Source organism: Mesoplodon mirus (genome assembly GCF_964341445.2).
Source record: "Mesoplodon mirus genome assembly, chromosome: 13".
NCBI classification, from domain to species: domain Eukaryota; kingdom Metazoa; phylum Chordata; class Mammalia; order Artiodactyla; family Ziphiidae; genus Mesoplodon; species Mesoplodon mirus.
The window spans coordinates 74,429,330-74,454,649 of NC_138989.1; the positions used below are offsets into that span (position 1 = coordinate 74,429,330).

The 25,320-nt window shown below is 39.2% G+C and overlaps 1 protein-coding gene across 3 annotated transcripts in view; it reads right to left on the reverse strand.

Moving 5' to 3' along the window:
- LMAN1 (lectin, mannose binding 1) overlaps positions 1–18,030 on the reverse strand; it is a 29,522-nt gene extending 11,492 nt beyond the window's left edge. For 2 of the 3 annotated variants that reach the window (XM_082640747.1, XM_082640746.1), the window contains exons 1-10: positions 17,778–18,030; positions 14,416–14,570; positions 14,225–14,332; positions 13,399–13,460; positions 12,331–12,430; positions 6,496–6,619; positions 4,631–4,689; positions 4,095–4,227; positions 2,482–2,675; positions 2,281–2,351 (exon numbers count right to left, since the gene is read on the reverse strand). In XM_082640747.1, coding sequence (XP_082496873.1) covers positions 2,281–2,351; positions 2,482–2,675; positions 4,095–4,227; positions 4,631–4,689; positions 6,496–6,619; positions 12,331–12,430; positions 13,399–13,460; positions 14,225–14,332; positions 14,416–14,570; positions 17,778–18,015 — 1,244 coding nt within the window. In that variant the 5' untranslated portion in view covers positions 18,016–18,030. The remainder of the gene's footprint in view (positions 1–2,280; positions 2,352–2,481; positions 2,676–4,094; positions 4,228–4,630; positions 4,690–6,495; positions 6,620–12,330; positions 12,431–13,398; positions 13,461–14,224; positions 14,333–14,415; positions 14,571–17,777) is intronic. The other variant, XM_082640748.1, reaches the window with a different exon arrangement.
- Between the last annotated feature and the right edge of the window lie 7,290 nt (positions 18,031–25,320).

Genomic DNA, 25,320 nt, shown 5'->3' on the forward strand with positions numbered 1-25,320 from the left:
CTATACCAATAAGTGAATACATTATAGATAAGAACCAGGTTTCTCCCTATTGGAGAAACAATTTTCAAATAGGGGAAGGAGGAAGGCTAAAATCAGCCCTTCAGTTTTCAGTTCAGTCCAGTCCAACCAAAATCCAAAGTATCTGTATAATCTCGTGTTTTTTTAAAAAATACAAATGTAGAGTAAGGGATACAAAAATATGTGTATATGTGTGGATTAGTATACAGTCACATATTCCCTAGACCTGCCCGCTGAGAGGGCCTAGAAGCAATGGCACCCCAGTAGTAATGAGTATACCTAGTGCCCAGATCTTGGTTTCTAAATACTTTTCTCCAATAAAAGGAACCAGGGCTCACTGAGAAGTGGTTGATTCTAGAGCTGGGGCACAGAAAACACAAGATGAGCTTGAAACATATTACAGTACCAGAAAGTAAAGAAATACTTTAAAAAGATGGGGGTTTGTTGAAAGAACACAGAAGCCAACCTGAAGGAGTTCCTAACGACCAGAGCTGGAACAATTTCAACAACAAAATAAATAATGATAGGACAGGATGATAACCCACAGAATAAATAATCCATGAGTCCACACTGATATAAACAGATTAAATAAGTAAATGGGGGAGAAGGAGTAGTGGTCCTTATAGAATGCCAGTAAATAGATATAGAGGGAATGATGGAAACGGAAGAACCAGCATTTGGTAAACACCACATTCTTGTTTCAGATAAAACATCAATGGAGGCTGAAGCTAGTGAGCCAAAGGTTAAAGTGAAACAGGATATTTACAAAGACTCAAAGTATCTTTCTCCAAATCTTTATTAACCACCAAGGGATGGATAGTAACTTTAAAGTAGAGAAACCGGGAAGAAACAATATCCAAGTGATCACAGCCAACATCACCAGTAATAAGACATACCAACATCATGAATGTGATGCACTGTTGTATTCTTGTCAAAAATGCAGAACCTCCATCCAGTCATCAGTAAATACCAGACAAACCCAAACTGAGGAACCAAATTGGCCCAATGAATTAATCAATGTTCTTGAAAATTGCCATGGTCATGAAAGAAAAGGAAATATGAACTATTTCAGACTGCAGAAGTCAAGAGAAATAACTAGATGCAATGTGCAATACTGGATAGGATCTTAGAACGAAAAAGGCACTGGTAGAAAACTGGTGAAATTTGAGTAAGATCATTAGTTTAGTTAATAGTACTGTACCAGTGTTAATTTCTTCATTCTGACAATTGTACTGTGGTTATGTAAGATGTTAACATGGGATATATGAGGGATATGTCCTTATTTTTTCTTGTAATGTCTAAAGTCTAAAATTAGATCAAAATATTTTTTTAAATGTTATATTGATCTGGTCTGTTTCTAAAACAGTTTAACTATTCATGTAACATCATAAATATTTTAATCATGAGTTTAAAAAACTTGAAGATTTAAAAAAAAATGCCAAACAGTACAATTGAAAGAAATACAAATTTGCAGTTACAAGTTAGGCTGCCTTAATCTCTAGGTGTTAAATGTTATCACCTTCTGTTTAACCTCATTCGGTTTAATTTTCCAGTCCTAAAGAACTCACCTTAACATTCTAGTTTGTCATGTGCTGTACTGGCTGGGGCAGTGCCCTAACGTATTAGCTTATGACATGTGACATGTTGGCTGTTTCTCTGCTTCAGGCATTGAATGCTAATTATCTGATAAGTGAATCCTTTTTAAAAACCTATCATTCAATGTTCCAAGGACAGTGTCTCCTCTCTGCAGCAACCCTTTGCCCAGGCTCTCTTAGGGTACAACACAGGATGAAAAAGAGGTAGTCACACATAGCATATTTCCTTCAAAATGGTTTCATTCCATCAAAAAGAAGTTCCGGCATCAGGTATGTTTGTTCTACAGACCGGTAATACTATGCCTGCTTATTCCTCCAGTTATTTTTCCTAGGATTGTTATGTATTGCCCATATTCTTTTTATACTTTAGAAATGCACAAATGCTGTCAAACAACTGTGACAAAACTTTTTTTTTTTTTTTTTTTTTTAAAGATGCTAAAGCATCTTTTTCTTTTCTAGCTTGGAACAAATAAAAAAATTTAGACAGGTTTCCTAAATATCAAAAGTCCCCGTATACTTTACATCCCCCTATTTACAAAATAATGTAGGACATGATTCTTACTCATGCTGCAGTCTTACAACAATAATGTGCTTGCATATCTAGAGAGGTCATGAATTTAGGATAAAGGTAGCACGCAATACTCAGACATTACTTTCGTATACTTACTTCATTTCATTTACTTGTCTCAGAATCTCATGCTGAGTGTTCACAACAGTATCCAGTTCCTGTTGAGTGGTCTGGAGAAAAAACAAAAGATGACCACCCAGCTCAATAATCCCCATTCTCTACAGAACATACAGCTTTTCTTTTCTACCTCTCTGCCACCAAAGGCTAACTAAGGCATATCTGCATATTTTCAAAGCTCACCTGTCCATGCTGCCCTGGGATTCCTGCTCCTCTTTTAGAGATCTCCTCCGTCAAGGAAGAGACATACCTTCTCTGTTCATCAAGAATCATATCTAACTGTCGGTTCAGCTGCTTGATTTCAAGATGAATACGATTCTGTCCTTCAAAGATTTGTCTCAGCTCACGATCTCCTACACTCTCAAATAATTCATCTGCTGAAATGGAAATTACAGATCAAAATTATTAGAATCACCTACATATAGGTAGTTTTCAAATTACTGTAAGTGACCAAAGCACTAACATATACTAGAATAAGAACATCATCAACATAGTGTTATGATCTTCCCACAGTGTTAAACATGCATGTAATTAATTCAGTCGTGATTAAATTACTAATTGTTTTCACCATCTCTGGTGGTTGAATACTTATTATAAATTAGGTCTGAATTTTTTCACCTAAAAATTATTTTGTCTTTTAAATAGACTGTGTGATTCTATTTACAGGGGCAGGCAGAACTAATCTAATTTCTTAACAGAAATCAGAATAGTGGTTGCCTCTGGAAGGGGGTTGACTTGAAAGAGGTAAGGGAACTTTCTGGGGTGATAAAAATATTCTATATACTGATCTGAGTGATGGTTAAGGGGGTATACACATTTGTCAAAATTCATCAAACTATTCTCTTAAAATTTATGCATTTTACTTACATAAAAGATTAAGAAATGGAGTTGAGAACAGCTGATTTTCCTTTTATTCCTGACCATGCTTAAATCAGATCGTTTCATTCAAACACTTACTACAATAAGCTTCAGGATATGTTCACAAATCATATGTGATGTTTAAAACAAATCCGAGGAAAAAATAAAACTTACCTTTCATTTTTATCTTCATTAAATCTGAATCACGCTGTTAATCATTTATATTAACACACTACTTAGTTCAAAAGCTAGCTCCAGGCTTTATTAAATATAGCCTTGATCATCTGTGCTCATAGGGAACTGAGATCATAAAAGTTAGCAGATTATATATAGACCCTCTATTTGGCCTTAACTTGTTTTGTTTTTTGACATGTAGCCCATGGAAGTTCTTAATTACATTAGCTTAGACTAATATTTAAAAATTTTCAAACTTTAATGTCCAGAATTCTGTCGAGTAGTAAGAGGAGTAGATAATTACTTCACATTACTCTCGCAAGTCTTGATAGTTTTCAAGTGTAAGCTCTATATTACTAAGGTAATTGTGTGTCACCAAAAGGAAAGAAATAAACCTTGGACGATTTCATTCAACAAAGTCTCAACTACTACGTCAGCACCGCTGTTGGTTTTTTAGGCTTAGGGGACACAGAAGTAGACACAGCAAACAAAGACCCCTGCGCTCACGGAGCTTACACTCCCAACGGTTCGCTGTCCACATCACCCAGGTACTCCTGACTGCACACTTCACTAAGCGATACTCTTCCTGGTAAAAACATCAATCTCCGAGCCCTTTAAAGACTGAAGACTTGTTTAAAAGTTATTTCCCGAAATTACTTGGAACGTGCCAGATCACAGAGCAAAGGTAAACTGAATGAAGTGCCGGGTGACACATAAGCGCCACAGCTATTGCTGCAGCGGAGGACAGTTCTGCTCCAACTCACCAGGCTGCCCTTGAAGGTCAGGGTGGTCCTTCTGGAATTCCTCCTTTTTTTTATCCAGTTCTTGTTGAAAGTGCTCAAATTCCTCCTGGTACTTCTCTTTTTCTTTTTCAGAAATTTCTTTATCTGGTGAAGGCTTTTTTGGAGTTTAAGAATAGATCATTAAAAAAATTAAAAAGAAAATAATAAACCTCAATATGTTCTTTTTCTCATTTTAACTACTCTACCACTAGCTGAAAGGTTAATTTACTCTTGCTACTAATATTACAACAAAAAATAAAAAACAGCCACTACCATTTACTGAGTGCTTGCCAGAGGGCACTGTCTTTGATGTTTACAACGTTAAGGTGGCCGGTACAAACATCTGTTTGACCAGTGAAGAAATGGAGCGTTACAGAGGTTAAGTAACTCGTACCAGGTCATAATGGCAATATCTGGCAGAAACAAGATCCAAACCTAGGTCAGTCTTCTCAAGTCTTCAGCTACAAGGCAGTACCACTAAACTACAAATAAACTTTTGGAAACAAATGAGTACTTACTGGCTCTTTCCCAGGCTCAGTCAACTGGAAAGTCAGAAAAGAAAGGACATCGTGGTCATCTACAAAGTAAAAAAAAAAAAAAATCTGAAAAAGTTCTGTAATACATTATTTTTATGGTTGTGAATTTACTTTATAGACATCTGTTGCTTTAAAATAATAATCAATAAGGGAAATAACAAAAATTTGCTCTAATTTGGTAAAGGCAACGGTGCTCTGTGAGCTTAGAGACAAAAATTCATCTGACTTATATTAGAACTAGGTTAGAATTCACTTTTTAAAATCCTAAACCAGAACATTTAGCTGTGTTGAACACATGATGGATGTTTAATAAATGTCTGATAAGGGAATGAACAAACAAATAAGGGTCAAAACAAGCCCAGACTCCTAATTCTGGCACCAAGATCCTCCTTTATTTTTCCACAAATCTCCTTCATGCACTGTGTCCCAGTCAAGTGAGACAAAATCCTATTCTTCAGGTACTTCCTGTTCCTATCTGTCTCTGAGCCTTTCTTATACTGCTTACCAGTCCCAGCCTTACTTTCCTGCTTTACCATGACACTGCCCTGTCCTGGATTACTGGGACAGTCCTGATTTATCTGTGTTGCCCTGGCATCACTAATAGCATCTCCTGTTACTCCCAAAGCATCCCGATTAGAATATGATTACTTTTCCATATATCATTTATATTTGTTTCCCTCATACAGATTTTATTTCACCTAAAATCATATTAAAAAATCAAATTAGGGGCTTCCCTGGTGGCGCAGTGGTTGAGACTCCGCCTGCCGATGCAGGGGACGCGGGTTCGCATCCCAGTCTGGGAAGATCCCACGTGCCGCAGAGCGGCTGGGCCCGTGAGCCATGGCCGCTGAGCCTGCGTGTCTGGAGCCTGTGCTCCGTAACGGGAGAGGCCACAACAGTGAGAGGCCCGCATACCGCAAAAAAAAAAAAAAAAAAAAAAAAAAAAAATCAAATTCATTTCAAGCTGTTTAAGCTAAAAACAGCTAACAGATCAAACCTCATAACATCGAACTACAATACTCATCCTGGCTAGTTCCCATCCACAAAGCAAGAGAGATGAATTTCCACTGCAGCAATCTCTTTGCTTTCTGCTACTTTTATGGAGATCTAGATATATAGCCAGATTAAAGAGAAAATTGTAATACCATAGTGCAGGTTAGGTAACATTAGGAGAAGTCATGCAGTGTTAATAGAGCCCTGGACCCAGGAGCCAGAAATCTAAACCAAGTCCTGCCTGGGTCTGATTTATTGGCCATGTGATCTTTAGAAAGCCCTTTAATCCAAGATTTGGCAAAGTCACCTAAAAATCGGTTACATATGATCTATCCTTTCTCCTTCCCTCCTTGTTCTATTGTAAGGAAAAATTCACATATTCGAAAATAATAAAAATATTATACAATATGAACACAAGATGGTATTAACATCCAATGATAAGTTCATTTATCACCACTCATGGAAAAAAAAGGATAAGTACGTCTTCTTTAAAGTTTAGCCCCCAATAATATTTCCTCAGGCTACCAAATTCATTTAAATGTGCTGTGACAGCTCTCAGGATCCTAAAACACTTGGCAGTTAACCTTTTAAATGTCTCCTTCACTATAAAATATCGCACCCAAACTGACAGTCTAATTTACATAATTGCACGTAGCCCCAGCCAACTGTAAGCCTACAGAAAGTAGAGAATCAGCAGTCCCAAAGGACCCAAAAGACTGGCACCCCAGATCATGGAAGGTTACAACCAGTCTTAAAAGGTTAAAAGCAAACAATGCTACCCATCTCCAAAATATATTATTCCCAATAAAATTCAATTCAAAACCTTTCAATATTAAAAGATATCAAGATTTTACCTGCAAGACCTCCAGTTGCAGCAGATATTCCAAAATGCCCCTGTGCAGGGATAATCATATTTTCCACTTTGGTGCAAAATTCATAATCATTTTTGTCTGGTGTGAAGCCATTATTGATCATTACCTAGAAAGACAAACAGTAGCTATAGCTTTTACAAAGATCTTGTAAAATGAATCTCAAGTAGTCAGTTTATGACTATTTGATCTTTATATTTGGTCTAATAACCACCAAAAAGCTATCAGCTTCAAATCATTATGCTGTATACCTTAAACGTACAGTGTTGTATGTCAGTTACATCTCAATAAAATTGGAAGAAAAAATGAAAATAAAAAAAAATTTTAAAGCTGTAATCCCTTGTCCATTAAATAAACTCACTTATTTGGTATCATTATACAATGAGATAGTTCACTTCAGAAAATGGTTTTTGCCCTACTGTGTGTCAAAGGCTTAAAAATAAAAATCTGGTCACTTTCCATGAAAATCTTTCTAAAATAGAATGTGGTTCACCTTCTCTAGAGAAGACTTAAGGAACCAACCATGATTACTTTCTCTTAATGGTTCCTACAGAAGAGGGATCAGGCTTGGTCTGAAACTCCAGTGACAGAGCTACAACGAATAAGTTAAATTGACAATTTTTACTACAGCAAGTTGAGAATTAAACAGATTGCCTCAGCAAGCAGTGAGCTCCTCTTCATTAAATTAGGGGGGGTAACTGGACTGTACTAAGTTAGCAGAGAGTCAGCAAAAGTGACAAGTCACATAGACAATAAAAGGCAGAAAATGAAAAAAACAGAAAGACACATAAGCTTCTATGCTGCAGAATGTATTTTTGAAATAATGACCCTACATGTCTTAAACAAACTTTGGAAATCTAAGCAAGCACAGGAATCCACCTGGCACATGAATATTCTTCTCATGAGCCCAGTCAAGCAGTGGTCTGGCCTCTTCAATACCTTTCACTTCTAGCAACCCAACCACTAGCCCCACCCTAAAGAAGAGCCACGGAGATAGAGTGGAAGCAAAGGGAGTAGGTACACGGCACCAGAGTAAGGGCACTTCCATCATTACCTCCAGATGCAAAGTTTCGTTAGTGACACTTAAGATAAAGTCATACAGGTAAAATGTGACAGTACTTGATCCAAATTTTTAGCAAAAGAGTAAGGGACAGGGCAATATGAAGGGTTAATCTCTATATAATGTAGGATGGCAACATCGTAACTCCTACCAATTTTTAAAAAATCACCTGCCATTTATTGACTAATATTAATATTTGTTTCCTCTGCTCAGTAATGTTCCTATTTGAGTTTATAGCATGCACAACTGATTCTCCTACAGCCTTTCAAATCGCCAATCAGTAAGACATTTGCCTTTGAGAGAGAAAAAAAAAAGTGTTAAGTTAATCATGTTCTAAAATTAATACTAAGAACTTTCAGCTGTTCAATATTTTTTCCTTGAGCCCTAAGAAATTGAAAATCCATCAGAAGTATTTACTATCCAGTTCTAATTCTTTAAACAAACAAAAAAAAGGTACAATATATTCACTGCACGATGAGTTTGGAGGAACCTTAGGGCTGTGACTGTACAGGTACAATATATCCACTGATTAATGCCAGTAACGCTTCTTTGAGATTACTGATAACATCCCTTATTCATCTTACAGTTTCGACCCGTTGTTAAATACCATGCTTGCAGTATTTAAAATCTTGTTCTGGAATTCCCTGGCGGTCCAGTGGTCAGGACTCCACGCTTTCACTGCTGAGGGCGTGGGTTTGATCCCTCATCGGGGGAACTAAGATCCTGCGTGCCACACGGCGTGGCCGAAAAAAAAAAAGTGTATAATATCTTGTTTTGACATATTTCCTCCACTAACAGCATTTCTTTTTCCCCTTGCTTTGTTTTTCCCTCCAAAGCTCAAACAACTGGGAGCTAAAGATGTAAGTACATTTAATAAACATTTCGTGAGTACTAAACACGGGCACAATATTAGGGAGTATGAGGAAGGCAGGATACAGCGCCTGCACAGAGATGTGTACAGTCATACTGATGAGAAAAGACATACAAACCATAATTAACTAGCAAGTCAAGACAACATATTTTAAAGGGCAAATAAGCACCAGAGGAAAAAAAAACACTCAAGAGTTTAAGAGAGACAGATCATTACGAGCTGATGTTTGGGAAATCTGATGGACAGGGATCCTGAACTAGTATTTTCAAGAATGAGCGCGACTCTGCCAGGTAGAGAGGAAAGGGGAGAGCATTACAGGAAGGGACAGCAGACGGAGCAAGCACACAAAGGCCAGGACCGTTAAGTCACAACCAGATGTCCTGCCAAGTCTCTCTAAAATGTATTCTTCAGAACACTGGCTCTATAGACATTCACAGATACGAAGTGAAAAGAGAATTCCATGGCCCAGTAAGCCTAAAGAATGAGGGGTTTAATAAAGGTTCTTTCTTTCGGGACTTCCCAGCGTCTTTAACGTGCTTGTATGCACAGACCTCCCAATCTTCTCTGACCATGGAACTTTTTTGGGGGTTCTGCAGGATTACTGTTTTGCGAACTGCTGGTAGGGCTGACGGCCTCACTGCGTGGGGGCGTGTAAGCAGCCTCCCTGTGATCTGTGTACTCGGGTGTGTGTCTGTACTTGCCACGGTTGGTATCTGGGTTCTGCCACATGAAGGTAAGCGTGACCTACTGATGCCCCTGATGAAACTGTACAGGATGTATAATAATTCCAGCGGAACTCAAATCCAAGTTAGTCATAATAGACTGGACAGTGCCTCTATTCTGAGGTCTCTAAATTAGTTTGGAATTTAAGACTGAGCCAATAAAAAGTTTTCCAAATAACTGTCTTTTTCAGAGTTTATACAAAGGAGTGCCAGGTTGGCTCATGATTTAGGGAAAAGAAAGATGTATACAAGATATTCTTTACTTGTAAGCATTATATAACCAGGTATTGATGGCATCGTTAAAAATGCAATGTTCACATGGTATTAGTGATCTTAGTTATTATAACTGCCTGCTGGGTATATCCACCTAACCTAAATATTAACCCAAACTCAATTTGTCTACAACTAAACTCCTTACCAACTGTCTGCCTTCCCACTCCTCCCTCAAACACAAAGAAACATGCTGCTTTTTGGCTAGTTAATGGTACCATGTAGTCGAACACTGGCCAGAAATTCAGGAACTATCTTTGACTCCACAACTATATTCACTCTCCCAGCCCCAAGCCAACTAGTGCTAAATTCTGTAGTCTCCATCTCCTAATCATCTCTTCTCTTTCCTCTACCCTCGTTCAGACCACAAGTGGAGTCTTGCCGCTAAAATAGTGCTGGGTTCAAATCACAGTTCTGTTACTTATGTGGTAAGACACTTCCAAGTTACTTAAACTCTCCCATATTCAATTTCCCCATTTATAAAACGGGGATGCCTTCCCCATAGGGCTGTTGGAATAAATGAGAAATATTTGCAAATGATATATATGATAAGGGGTTAATATCCAAAATATACAAAGAACTCAAACAAGTCAACATCAGAAAACCAAAAAACCAGATTAAAAAATGGGCAGAGGATCTGAATAGACACTTGTCCAAAGACATACAGATGGTCAACAGGCACATGGAAAGAGGCTCCACCTCACTAATCATAGGGAAATGCAGATCAAAACCACAATGAGACATCACCTCACACCTGTTCAGAATGGCTATTATCTAAAAGACAACAAATAACAGATGCTGGTGAGGGTGTGGAGAAAAGGGAATCCTTGTGCACTGCTGGCAGAAATGTAAACTGGTACAACCACTATGGAAAGCAGCATGGAGATTGTTTCTCAAAAAATTTAAAACAGAACTACCATAGGATCTAGCAACTCCACTCCAGGGTACTTATCCAAAGAAAATGAAAACACTAATGAGAAAAAATATAGGTACCCCTACGTTCACTGCAGCATTATTTACAATAGCCAACATATGGAAGCAACCTAAGTGCCCACCAACAGATGAATGGATAAAGATGTAGTATATATATACAACAGAATATTCCTCAGCCATAAAAAGACTGAAATCTTGCCATTTGCAACAACATGGATGGACCTAGAGGGTGTTATGCTAAGTGAAGTAAGTCAGACAGAGAAAGACAAGTACTGTATGACTTCACTTATATGTGGAATATAAAAAACCAATAAACAAACAGAACAAAACAGAGTCATAGACACAGAGCACAAACAGGTGGTTGCCAGAGGGGAGGGAATTGGCAGGGAGGAGGGAAATAGGTGAGAGACAGTTAGAGGTACAACCTTCCAGTTGCAAAATAAATGAGTTACAGGTATGAAATGTACAGTGTAGGGAAATCAGTCAATAATTACGAAATATCTTTGTATGGTGATAGCTAACTAGACTTATCACTGTGATCATTTTGAAATGTATAGAAATACTGAATCACTACATTGTATACCAGGAACTAACAGTGTTATAGGTCAATTTTACTTGAAAAACAAACAAACAAACAAACAAACTTATAGCACTAGATTTGTGGATACCAGCAGTAGGGGATGGGGGTGGGCGAATTGGATGAAGACAGGCAAAAGGGATAAACTTCCAGTTATAAGATAAATAAGTACTAGGGATGTAATGTACAACATGGTAAGTATAATCAACACTGCCGTCTTACATATGAAAATGGTTAAAAGAGTAAATCCTAACAGTTCTTATCAGAAGGAAAAAAAAAGTTTGACATTACTATTTTATTTTTAAAATTTTATTTTACATGTGCAGTTTTATTTCAGCTTGGAAATCATGCACGAAATATGATCTAATAAAAAATTCTAATCTAATATAAAAATTCTAATCTAATATAAAAATTTTTTTTCTAGTTCTTTAATTCTCTATATGAGATGATGGATGTTCATTAAACTTATTGTGGTCATCATTTCACGACGTATGTGAGTCAAATCATTATGCTGTACCCCTTAAACTTCTACAGTGCTGTATGGCAACTGTATCTCAATAAAACTGGAAGAAAAAAGAAAAAGTGAGAAACTGCATGTGAAGTACCAAGTACAGGTTGTGGCTCATTTACAGCAAGGAGGCTAAAATCATCCTATTTTTTGCTCCTTTCACAAATACCATTATAAAAACACTGCTGCCTAAGTCATCTTCCTCAATTGTAAACCTGGTCATTTCACATTCCTGCTTACAACTCTGTAAACCGTTCCTTACAGGATAAACTACACAGAGGGCTGCGAGACTTGTTACTGGCAACCTTTCAACCTCACTCTCCAAATCTCCTCTACCCTCCAGCCATACCAACTATTTGCCTTTCCCAAACCTTTCAACAGTCCCGATGCCTGTCTTCTCTGCCTGGAATATGCACCCCATCTAGGAAACTTCTCCTTCTCCTTCAAGGTGCAGCTCAACTCTGAGAAACTGTTCCTGACTTTCACCTCTCCAGCCTGGCAGAGTTGCAGGATTCTAACCTCCTGATCCCTTAAATTTATCACACAGCATACTAACATTACATAAGCATAATGTTACATAATGTCACCTCCATTAGACAAGCTCTTTGGAGAAAATGACCTTTGTCTTATTCATACTTGTGTGGCACACAGTAGAATGCCTAAACATTCACCGACTAAACACAAACCCACTGGCAAATGTGACAACACGTGACCACTTACACCGAGCTTTGCAGCCACTTCTGCTCTCTCAGGGTAACACTGAGGAGTATGCGAACAATATCCAAATGTAAAATGCATTGAATTTCTATCAAAGATTCAGAATGAGAAGTCATACCAGAATATTGTTCATTTGATTATCTCTAAATGCATGTTACTTACTGTCAATGTTTTCTGGTAATACGTAATCTTTGCCCGGACAGGATAGGGTTTATTACGAAAGTCCCTTTGGCAACTTGCTAAAGCTTGATTAGCACCATCACTATAGTGTGAGGGAAAGGAAGACAAACAAGAAACTTAAAGCTTCTCGATATGTTAAAAACTCACTATTTAAAATGATTAATGTCCAGAAAGGTCAAAACAAAATCAAGTTATGACAAAGCTTGGGATATTTGAAGTTATTTATGCAGAAAACACCAAGTTGACACATGAGTTTTTCAGGACTCTGAAAGGAGCCAACGTTACCACGGCTGCCTGCCGGCAAGGGGAAGGGATACTCTTCCTCTCCACAAGACTAGGGCAGGGTCAGAGTCACATACGGTGCTTTCAGAAACGCAGATTCCTGATCCCACCCTCAATCAGCTGAAGCAGAATCACAAGGGGGAGGCTTGGACCACTTGTTTAAATATTTCAGTGGGTGGTCATGATGAACTACCAGAGTTACAAATCACTAAGGTAGGAAAGTAATTTTTCTTACAGTTCACTGACTGGCTAAAAGGTAATCCCCCCAACAAACATGTGAAAATTAAAAATGTACATACCTGATTCATACACATTATAAATATACTAAACACTCGGAAGTTTTGTAGCCCACTGAGAATCTTTTCAATACGGCAATACAAAGGCTGAATGACAGGGCACACGTTGCTCAGTCATTAGGTTGGTTAAGGCTCTGAACTTTATTTTTTAAAGATCCCTCTTAATAAAGATGAAAAAACATGACTACTGTTATCACCAAGAGCCAGGAATGTTTTATCAACCTTTAAAGGTACTATTTAATTTCAGGTTAACTACAATACATTTTTATGTTTGAAATCTAGGTGGTCCACAGAAAGAACTTAAAAACAAAACCAAATTAAGATAAGACCTTTCCACTAAGTTACAAAAGACATCTCAAGGAAAAGAATAATCTTACTTCATCTGGAAAATGTTCAGATTTGAAACAATATATTTTATAAGGTTTCTAAAAAGAAGCTGAAATCAGGAATAATGTAAAAAATATACACTTACTTTTGATGGTCATATTGGATTTGTCCATTGTTGCCTATAATCACTATTGCAGGATTATTTTTCTATAAATAAAGAGAATGTATTTGTTTTAAAGTCTTTAGACCAAAGATCACTGTGGGTGTGCTAAAAGTTCTCTTACACCTCTAAAATCCTGGACACTGTGAGCATGGGACTGGGGTGGGACTTATGGGAGCTCGGTAACAGGAGGACTAACATGGCCTCAGCACTCAAGGAGCTCAATGTTAAAGCTCTCCTTTAACTTGCTAATCATGACCTCGGATAATCAGCGGACAAACTACTGACTGAAACAATGATCATCAGTCTCAGGGCTGCTAAGGACAAGTTAATGTTTCCAATTCATAAGTACATTTTGCTCTTAACTGTTTTAGAGAAATCGGCTGATCAAAAAGTGTGATTAACATATATGAAAACATATCAACATGTGAAGCTAGTAGTAGTTATGCACATATTTTCATGAAAACAAATGGTAATAATCTTCTAAACACTAACCACCTACATCTAAATGACTCACGCTGATCCATCAAAATTATTAAGTATAAACAGGGTGATGGGGAGGTGGGTACTGAAAAGTTCTGAGACCCGAGGTTCCACTGTTACCTTAAGTTGGTAGATGACAAATCATGAACTCCAAGCTTTAAATTTATAAATTCCCAGCTATATAAAGACTAATCATCACACTTAAAATACAGTTTGGGGAGTCCTCTACTATTAAACTGACGAAAGTGTTAAATAAGCTATATTGTTCACAGCCTAACTTTGTTAGCAAATATATTAAAATGGGTAACAGTCCTGAAAACAAACATACCTTTCCATCATTGTCAAAAGAATCAAAAAATATTCCAACACCATTCCACATATCAGCTGATCCAAACACAGGACCCTCCAAGCCTTGATTTTCTGTATACCAAATTGCCTGTAAATACATGACACAAGACATTTAGAGACTAGTGGTATATGCATGTGTACAAATTTTCCAAGTTAAAGAGATTACCGTACCAGGCCATCAGCTCCAATTCGACCTCTTCCAGTCACTCGAAATGTCACCTCAACCTCCCAGTTCTCAAAGGCTGCTTTTGTCTTTGTCCACACCGATCCTCTTTGGCTTTTTAAAGATGGTGCTATTCGAATTTGATCTGAACTTGGAATAGCATCTAGAATAGAAATCAGGGAAGAAAAGTTTTGTTATAATTAGATAAAACTCAATGAATCACCACCAAACTGTTACATATACCTACTGAGACCTAGGTTTAACTCAGTTACCTGTATGGTAACTTTGTTAGGAAAAAATTTCATGTCGACAGTTTCAGCTTTTAAATTTTAGTGGGTTTTGATATTCCCCTCCTATCTTTGGAAGAGTGCAATATCTCTGCAAAAAAAAATTAAAGCTGCAACCAAACACTAAAAATTCAAGGGGCAGCAGGGAGGAAACTACAGCTTGAAAGGCAAACCAACGATTTAATTCTCATGATATTCTTTTTCAAATACCTGAAAAATTTGCATAGTTTCTTTTTTAAAACTGCAATTTTTTTTTTTTTTACCAGTTTACAAATGTTAGAAAGCTCAAACAGTGTGAAAAGAACATACCACTAGGAATCAAGAGACTTATTCCTAGTCTCAGTTCAGCTGGGTGACTTTGAGCAAATAATTCTCTTACTCTCTCGGGCTCACCATATGTTCACCTGTAAAATGAAGGGGCTAGGCTCAATCACTTATATACACCCTAAAAGTTATATGTAAAAATTTGAGCATATATACATTCTTCTAGGGAGAGGGTCAATCGACTGAATTTCAAGTCAATAATCAGTTCTTCAGCATCAGGAGATTCTCAGAGAGAACAGTGATCCCCCAAATGATGGTCTGCATCTCCATTCACTTACTAGCTGTTTGATCGTAGGCAAGTTACTCCATTTCTCTAACAACCTCACAGGCATATAAGTGCTTATATAAGTGCATATAAATATTTCAATAAATGTTAGCTGTTCCTATTATTGGACTAGATAATGATTAGAGCACCTTTGAGGTCTAAATTTGAACAATTCTGGCACACCTTTTCAGATATTAACCAGTTCTGACATTCTGACGTCCACGCTGGGACATAACTGTATTGTCTCTTTACAGGTAGGAAAAATTGACTAAAAGACAAGTTGAGATATTTTAGTAAGTTCAGCCACTATTTGTCACCATCACTTTCAAACACTTAAAGGTTTGGGGCAGTCATCACAGAAAAAGCCCTGGATATAGAAATCAGAAGACCCGGATTTGAGGACTATTCTACTGACACTATATATGTAACCTTTTCCAAGAACCCTAACCTTTCTGAACATCAGTTTTTTTCACCTATAGAACAGAAAACACCTGCCTTGCCTACCAAGGATCTAATCAGAGCATGAAGAAGGTGAAAGAGCTCTGAGAGCTATAAAGGCTTACAAATTGCTGTTATCATTTTTGTCCTTATGGACCCAAGGATGTGTACTGACAGTACAAAAGAACATGAGAGTTAAGGAGAAGAAACACCATAGATTTTGTCTTAATTTGGGGATGATGTAAGGGGACACGTTTAAACTAAATCTTAAAAATTTCTCTATTTAAAAAAATTGTTTTAAATAATGGATCTCAGGGCAAAATGAAAGGGGAAAAAATGATCCGTGGAGTTAAGAAAGCTGTGAGACTAAAAATTACAGTGATAATGAAAGCAAGGGATACCCATAAGCAGTGATTCCCAGAGTCAACAGACAGAAAAGTCACTAGCTAAAATTCTAATCTCTTTATTTCAAATTCAATCTAGCCATACAACTTTCATTCACCCAGGTACATTATCTGACATTTCTGCAGCAGAAAAGCTTAGTTGGTTATAGGTTCTGAAAAGGAAGTCAATGTGACTAATTTAAGTAGTTGAAAAAGAAGAGCAAGCCGGCAATGGAGAATGGCAGAAGCGAAAAACTGTCAACACATTTACCACCACTACTGAAAAATTCATCATCATTCCAAGAAAAGGAACAAAAATCCCCCAAACCTGTGTTTCGTACACCTGCATCGTCTTTGTGTATTCAAACAATGCTACCTTGATAACAGTTGCCCAGCTACATACCCTTGATGAGTGGGCATATAATAAATATCCGCTGAGTAACAAAATGCACTCCACTTCAAATATTTAATGACTTGGTCATTAAGTCAAATTGAAATGTATGCCTTTTAATTATATATTAATTTCAGTGAAATAGCACTTCCTAAAAGTGTGCTTCCTATTCAGCAACTACTTTCTAGAAATGGAACATTTTGTTTCAAGCACTCGACAATCTAAAACGAGGTATAGAAACCTTACATAAATGATTGCTTAATAACACATAAAGATGGAATTCAAACTGCCAGTGCTTCTTACCCCAGATAAAGGCATTTGCCACTTGTTTCAAAGGTTGCATCTGATGGTCACTGAACAGAGTTTACAGCATGCCAAGTGCTACAGCTGATTCCTTAGTCAGAGGTGACACATCCGCACTAAAGTACAGATATGGTTTCTTTCACATATGTAAATACCTAGCAAGGCTCTCTTACCCACTAACAGCGCTTAACAGTGCCAAACACATAAAATCGGTAACACATGGAGCACAGGTTATTTCAATTCACCCCCCCACAAAAAAACGAAAAACAAAACAGCTGTATATATAATGCTATTCTTAGCCTCAAGTTCTCAATCAATAACCCCCCTCCCTTCTTCTACTAAATAAAGCAACGAGTGTGACTATTAAATTACCTACTGTGTTAATACAAGAGAAAAGATCAAAGATCACACCAAGTCACTGAGAAAGGCAAACTTAACGTACAGTTCCAAGAGGGTGAGAAGAATGTCCTCTGACATAAAGACTTAAAGATTATTCTAAAGCCAACACATGCCACCTCTAAAGCCGTCAGGGGGCATCGGGTACAAACTAGAGCATTACCCACTGCTAACACCGGAGGAGAAAAAGCAGGGGAGGGCCGAGGGGGAGCGGGAAAGAAGGTGGAGGGCTGCCAGACCAGGTCTCAGGTTCGGAGGAGACGTGGCGTTGGGGTGAGACGTGATGCCCAGAAGCGAGCTCAACGGAGTACTTGGAAGTGCGGGAACTAACGAAAAACCTCTAGCCCAAACGGAAAGAACAGACAACATCAAAGAAGGGAGGAGGAAGGTCGGGTGGAGAGAATGTGGGGAAGGCTGGGGGGCTGGCGGAGGGAACCCTGCGGACCAGAGCCGGCGTGCAGGCGAGGCTGCTGAGAAAGGTCCCCTCCACCGCGCATACGGGGTGCAGCGGGGGAGAAGGTGAAGAGGAGGAGGCTCAAGGCGGGGAGGGGACCCGGGCCCCCCGACCTCTGCCCTGGCTTACTCCCCGCGTGGGCCCAGAAGGGCACGGTCCCGTCGCTCTGCACCAGGTGCGGTCCCTTGAAGCTGTATTTGTACTCGAAACGCCGATGTGGCTGAGCGCCTGGGGTGCCCGTGGCGCCGGCAGCTGCCGGGTGGCCTCCCACGCCGTCGCCCCCGACGAAACGACAGAGCGACAGCAGCAAAGCGCAGAACAGCGGCCGAGCTCCGGCCCGGGGACCCCTTTGCCTGGATCCCGCCATCTTGGATTCTGGGAAACGGGAGGCCGGCGGAAGGAGGAGGGGGCGGGCGCTGCCGCCGGCCAACAGGGCGCTCCATGATTGGCGGAGCCCGGGGGACCCCGAGGGCAAGGGTGAGCTCCGCCCCCAGCCTCCGCTGTCCAGGAGGCTGCTGGACCCAGAATATCTGTGGGCGGGGTCTGGGGCGGCAAGGTCCGCCCGCTCCTCCTATCCTCTCCCAGGGCGGGAAAGGGACTGCAACATACCCTTCCCACCTGATGTGGAGTGTTGGAGGAGCAGACCCGAAGGCCAGGAGCTTCCTCCTGCCTCCTAACATACTTTAGAATTCTCGAGCCCTGACATGGAAGCCACCTAAGTGTCCATCGACAGATGAGTGGATAAAGAATATGTTGCACATATATACAATGGAATATTATTCAGCCACAGAAAGAAACGAAATTGAGTTATTTGTGGTGAGGTGGATGGACCTAGAGTCTTTCATACAGAGTGAAGTAAGTCAGAAAGACAAAAACAAATACCATATGCTAACACATATATATGGAATCTAAAAACAAAAAAAAAGGTTCTGAGGAACCTAGGGGCAGGACAGGAATAAAGACGCTGACGTAGAGAATGGACTTGAGGACACGGGGAAGGGGAAGGGTAAGCTGGGACGAATTGGAGAGTGGCATGGACTTATATATACTACCAAATGTAAAGTAGATAGCTAGTGGGAAGCAGCCGCATAGCACAGGGAGATCAGCTTGGTGCTTTGTCACCACCTAAAGGGGCGTGATAGGGAGGGTGGGAGGGAGACACAAGAGGGAGGGGATATGGGGGTATATGTGTATGTATAGCTGATTCACTTTGTTATAAAGCAGAAACGAACACACCATTGTAAAGCAATTATACTCCAGTAAAGAGGTTAAAAAAATAAAATAAAATACTTTAACTATTAAAAAAAATAAAAAGAATTCTCGAGTCCTGACACCTGTGGACCCACCACATCAATCCTCCCTGACTATAATAAACCTTTTCAATATTAGGTAGAAGAAAGGCATTCCTTTTGATGTGATACCCATTGTTCAGTAGCTGGTTTTCATTAGGTGGACTTTGCAGAATCATGTCTTTCCAGAAACAAGGCATAATCACGAATACTAATGGTCCTAGCCCCTGAGCTCCACCAACCTGTGTTAGGACATTTCAGACTGGGAACCAGCAATCCACAGGCCCGGAGAAACCTAAGATCTTTTTGTTGGTGTTGAATCAGGTGTGAGTTTATCACTCAACATTTACCGTTCTCAAAATCTAATCCCAAGAGCTTTCCAAATTTTGAAACCATAGCAATAAGGCATTCAAATGAAACTGAGTTTAGTTTTGGTAAGAGGAATAATGTGCTGTGAAGGGAGGGAGAAATAGAACCAGGACATTTGAGATAGTATTGGTCTTTGATTCAACAAATAAGTTCTGCATTTTAAAAGGGAATCTCCTTTGCCTTACCTAGAAAAAAATATTGTCAAAATATTCATGATCATCCAGAGTTTTTTCATAAATGTCTTACTGAATTTTTTTTCAAATCTGAGAATAAGCAGTATGATTTAAATAGCTTATTTCATTAGCTCTTCTAGTATTCAGCAGGTGCTCTGTGCAAATTGTTCCATTTGTAGATTTTTTTTCTTTTTTTCTTTTTTTTGTGGGGGGGGCGAGCTGTGTGTGGGATCTTAGTTCCCTGACCAGGGAACGAACCCACGCCCCCTGCAGTGGAAGCTTGGAGTCCTAACCACTGGACCACCAGGGAAGTCCCTGTAGATGTATTCTTTTTTTTTTTTTTTTTTTGCGGTACGCGGGCCTCTCACTGCTGTGGCCTCTCCCGTTGCGGAGCACAGGCTCCGGATGCGCAGGCTCAGCGGCCATGGCTCACGAGACCAGCCGCTCCGCGGCCTGGGGGATCTTCCCGGACCGGGTCACGAACCTGCGTCCCCTGCGTCGGCAGGCTGACTCTCAACCACTGCGCCACCAGGGAAGCCCCCTGTAGATGTATTCTTGATGTACCTGTGGGGAGAGGTGAACTTCACGTCCTCTTATTCCTCCCTCTTGACCCCTCTCCTCGTTAGCTCTTAATGTGGGCTGTGAGTACCACATTAGCCCTAGGAGCTGCATGCCCACATTATTTTAACTTATTTTTCATTGGCTTCCCAACTTACCTCCAGATTCATGGACCATTACTATTAAATCTCTTTCTAGTGATCAAATCAAACCTTTAAGTTGAATATGGATTTATGGCTCCCCATTCTTCAGTCTCCAGATGTAACTAAATGAAAGTACACTCCTCATTACCACCTCAGCAATAGCAGGAACAAACGTTTAGTGTCTGTATAGTACCTGTGGGAACAAACATTTAGTGTCTGTATAGTACCTGTGGGAACAAACATTTAGTGTCTGTATAGTACCTGTGGGAACAAACATTTAGTGTCTGTAAAGTACCTGTGGGAACAAACATTTAGTGTCTGTAAGTACCTGTGGGTCATTGCTCCAGTCTCTTCAGGGTTTTCAATTCATAGGATTTAATCAGTTTACCTCCAATTCTTTCATCTCTGTGGGAACTAACTCTATGCCTTGCATAGAGTGAAAAATCAATAAATGTTAAAGAAATATTAACGTTTATCTTTATGGCAAAGACTTAATGAATGCTTACTATATACCAGAAACTGCACTAAACGCTCTGCACATATTAGCTTATTTATTTTATTTAAAAAATGTTTTTATTGAAGTATAGTTGATGTACAGTATTACCTAAGTTACAGGTGTACAATACTGTATAGTATTCACAATTTTTAAAGGTTATACTTCATTTACAGTTATTATAAAATATTGGCTATATTCTCTGTGTTGTACAGTACATCCTTGTAGCTTATGTTATACAACAGCGTATGGAAATACTTGTTTCTCCAGCCTGCTGGGCATCTAATGAGAGGTAGGTAGAAATATTTGAGGAAGGAGTCACTTACCAAGTCAAAAGATAAAACCTCATGAGATGAAGGCTTTTCTTTTCCCTGTTTGTCCCTCCTTCTGCCTGAAATGTGTATGCGATGGCGGAGAGCAGCAGCCATCTTGTGACCGTTAAGAATGATGGTCCAGGGCTTCCCTGGTGGTGCAGTGGTTGAGAATCTGCCTGCCAATGCAGAGGACACGGGTTCGAGACCTGGTCTTGGAAGATCCCATACGCCGCGGAGCAACTAAGCCCGTGCGCCACAGCTACTGAGCCTGCGCGTCTGGAGCCTGTGCTCTGCAACAAGAGAAGGCCGCGACAGTGAGAGGCCCGCGCACCGCGATGAAGAGTGGCCCCTGCTTGCCACAACTAGAGAAAGCCCTCGCATAGAAACGAAGACCCAACACAGCCAAAAATAAATTAATAAATTTATTTTAAAAAAAAAGAATGATGGCCCAGGAAGCCAGAGGAACCCCATCTTTAGCAATTTTCTTGAGCCCCTCTGGCAGGGGCGTTCTGCCTATCTCCAGACTTCTATCTTCTGAGATGAGACTCTCACTCATTTAAGCCATGGTTTCCTGGTTTTGTTACCTGCAATCCTAACTGGTACCATAGCTCACATGCATTGAGTGCTACTATGTATCAGGCACTGTTCTGGGTGGTAAATATACATTCACTCATTTAAGAGGAAATTAACCCAATGTTTTCATTTACTCTGCTGCTAGCTGTTTCATGTATAAGAAACAGTCCTCTTAACGTACTTGACTACCTTCCCTAACATCACATGTTGGACATCTTAAAGGCTCTTCTCCAAGTTTTTGCCAATTATAAACCAGTGATGAAGCACAAAGGCTTTGGAGTCAACTGACTGGGGGGTGACCCTTGGTTTTCCCAGCGTGTGGTCTTGGGCAAGGTGTTTAGCCTCTCTAAAGCTTGGTTTCCTCATCTAGATAAGGGAGATTAATAACAGTACCTATGCCATTTAAAATTTTCCATTTGAGAAAGAATTCACTGCCTGGAACCCAGTAAGGTCTCAATAAACGTGAGCTATTCTGGTGACATCTTTTCCCTCTTCCAATGATAACAAAGAGAAGCCTAACTCAGCCCCGTTAAATCAGTCACATCACGGTTGCATTCATCAGGAAACGCAGTCCATCACTTCTTCCCATCTCTTATTTTCTCCTCAAGGTAAGAAAACACACCCAAGTTGCAGTCAGGTTTGAACAGTAAACACTGAAGAACTCACGACTTCATAGTAATGTAAACTGCCCGACATCTTTTAGGTAAGTAGCAGATGGTTTATGAATAGCCTCAGAGTCATGCCACAGATTTGGAAAGAGCAGAGCTAATATGACTAATTTGGTCTATTTTAATTGTATTACAAATGCTATAGTAGTTAGTGCTAAAGAATTTGCCAGTTACATTTAAATTTGCAATTTAATTTCTTCATGGTTACCTTTTAGTCAATGAATAAAATACAGGTAAGAATTGCCTTGGATGCAGTTTAGGTTAGGACAGAGAAGGGAGAATGATGCTGTATTTGACACAGTATGTGTCCACATCGGTTGTCTATGTATTAATATGTCATGTGTGGGTTAGGTATCCATAAGCTATCAAATAATATTTGTCTTAAGCAGTCGGTGCATGTGAAGATACTCTTCTTGGTCCTGTGTTGTTTAAATAGACTAATTGACCCCATTCCAACCTTTAATATATAATTTTAAATTTGGAATTTCACCAAAATGTGAGATTTTGGTAAAATGTAAAATGTAAATTACATCTTGGTAAATGTAAAATTAGGCCTGACACTTGAAAGAAGATATGCTGTTCACCATAAAACAACTGTTCAACTTTTCTTCATATATGAAAAGGTCAGTCATAATATGACCCTTTATACTTCCATTGGGACAAAACATTATCTTTCATTCCTTTGACAACTTCAAGGTAAAGTTAAGAGGGGGGAAAAAAGGGAAGAAATAGTAGGCAGGAGAACAGAAAGCAAAAGAAGAGAGAAAGAAATGTTTGGAGAGGGGAGGAAAATGTTCTTATCTGAACTGTGATATCCTGAACCATTTCTGACCACAGAATAAATATTTGTAGATACTGATTTCCCAATGCAAAATGACAAAGACCAGTAAAGGGAGGTTAAGCAAAACATTTAAATTGGGAGTCAAAGTTCGATGTAAAGAAAGGGGACATTAACATAGATAGGGAATAATCACATCCCTTCACTATATATTAAAGAAGAATTGAACCAGAGCTTTTAGGAGTTTATTTCTCTGTTCGCTGGAGATAAAGACTTTTGCACACATTTGGAATGCTGGAGTGTATTCAATATGGAAACTGAAAGAAATCTCAGTGACATGTGAGGCAATAACAAAAATTTGTCAGCTACTGGCTAGCTCAATAAGTAAAGGATTTTTTATTTAATTCTTTCCAAGTTGTGGCACCCATGGCAAGATGATGCTGGAAAGAGAATAATTTGTTAATAACAAATCTCCAGTAATGCCAATCTCCCACCAGACCAAAAAAATGCTTTAAGCAATTTAGGTCAGAATTAGGGTTTTTTTCCTCTCCTCTCTCCAAAACAGCAGGCATATAGTAAAACCATATTATTTCAAACTTCCCACTTTATACAAAATTAAATTCCAGGTGAATTAAAAATCTACACGTGAAAAAGCAAAATTATAAATCTTTTAGAGGAAAATATAAGTGAATATATTTATGACTTCAGTGTAGGAAAATATTTCTTTCAAACAAACACAAAAGCTCAACTCATAAAGAAGAAATATTGATATACTCACCTACTGAAAATTCACAAAAACTTTTATTCAGCAAAAGGTGCACTAAACAAAGTGGAAGAAAATGTCACATACAGGAAGAATATAATTTCTATGCATAAATCTGGCAAGGGATCAGTATCCAGAACAGAAGAAGAACTCCTTGAAATCTATAAGAAAAAACATACATCCCAATTAAAAAAAAAAACACAAAGGATTAGAATTGGCCATTCCCCCAAGAGGAAATCTGAATTGCCAAGAAATAAATGTTAAGATTTATCCCAAGTAATGTGAATTAAATCAGAGAAATTGAAATTAAAACAATGGGATACCATTTCCTAGTTATCAGACTAGTAAAAATTTAGAAGTATGATAATATCAAATACTGGCTAGTATATAGAGAAATGGGAACTTTCAGACACTCCCCTCACCAAAGGCACATATTCTTGTTAGCAAAGAGTCGGAGGTGAGATCTATAGTCCCTGAGACACTTCAGTAGCTTTAGAATTCGATATGATAATCCTCATTTTTGCTTAAGCTAGTTGGAAAGGATTCCACTTAGTTGCAGCAAAAATGGTGTTAAAACTACAGTTACGTGTCAGTTCTTTGCTTGCATTAGTGGAACCTCATAATGACTTTGAAACAATTGTATTTGATAAGAGTAATGAAAATGGTATTGTCTGCTTGCTTCTTGAATGTGATTATCCATTCATGCATGCATGCGTTTATTCCTATTTACTCATCAAATAAAATTGAGTGCTCCCATATATATGGAATCTAAAAAAAAAAGGGTCTGATGAATCTTGGGGCAGGACAGGAATAAAGACGCAGACATAGAGAATGGACTTGAGGACACGGGGAGGGGGAAGGGTAAGCTGGGACGAAGTGAGAGAGTGGCATGGACATATATACACTACCAAATGTAAAACAGATAGCTAGTGGGAAGCAGCCGCATAGCACAGGGAGATCAGCTCGGTGCTTTGTGACCTCCTAGAGGGGTGGGATAGAGAGAGTGGGAGGGAGACGCAAGAGGGAGGGGATATGGGGATATATGTATACACGTGGCTGATTCACTTTGTTGTGCAGCGGAGACTGGCACAGCATTGTGGGGCAATTATACTCCAATAAAGATGTTAAAAAAAAAAGAAAGCCACTATACTTTGAACTCCCAGTTTCCTCTAGTGCAGCGGTCCCCAAACTTTCTGGCACGGGGGACCGGTTTCATGGAAGACAATTTTTCCACGGACCGGGCGTGGGGGGGTTGGTTTTGGGATGATTCAAGAGCATTACATTTATTGTGCACTTTATTTCTATTATTATTACACTGTAAAATATAATGAAGTAATTATGCAACTCACCATAATGCAGAACCAGCAGGAGCCTTGAGCTTGTCTTCCTGCAACTATATGTTCTCGTTTAGGGGTGATGGGAGACAGTGACACCGAAGTGTGTTGCTTATGTCCATCTACTCCGTAATCTCATTTTGGTTTCTGTCACTGCAGAAAACCCTGCTTCACAAAGATAGGATGATGGAAATGGAAGCAGGCTTTTCAGTGCTTT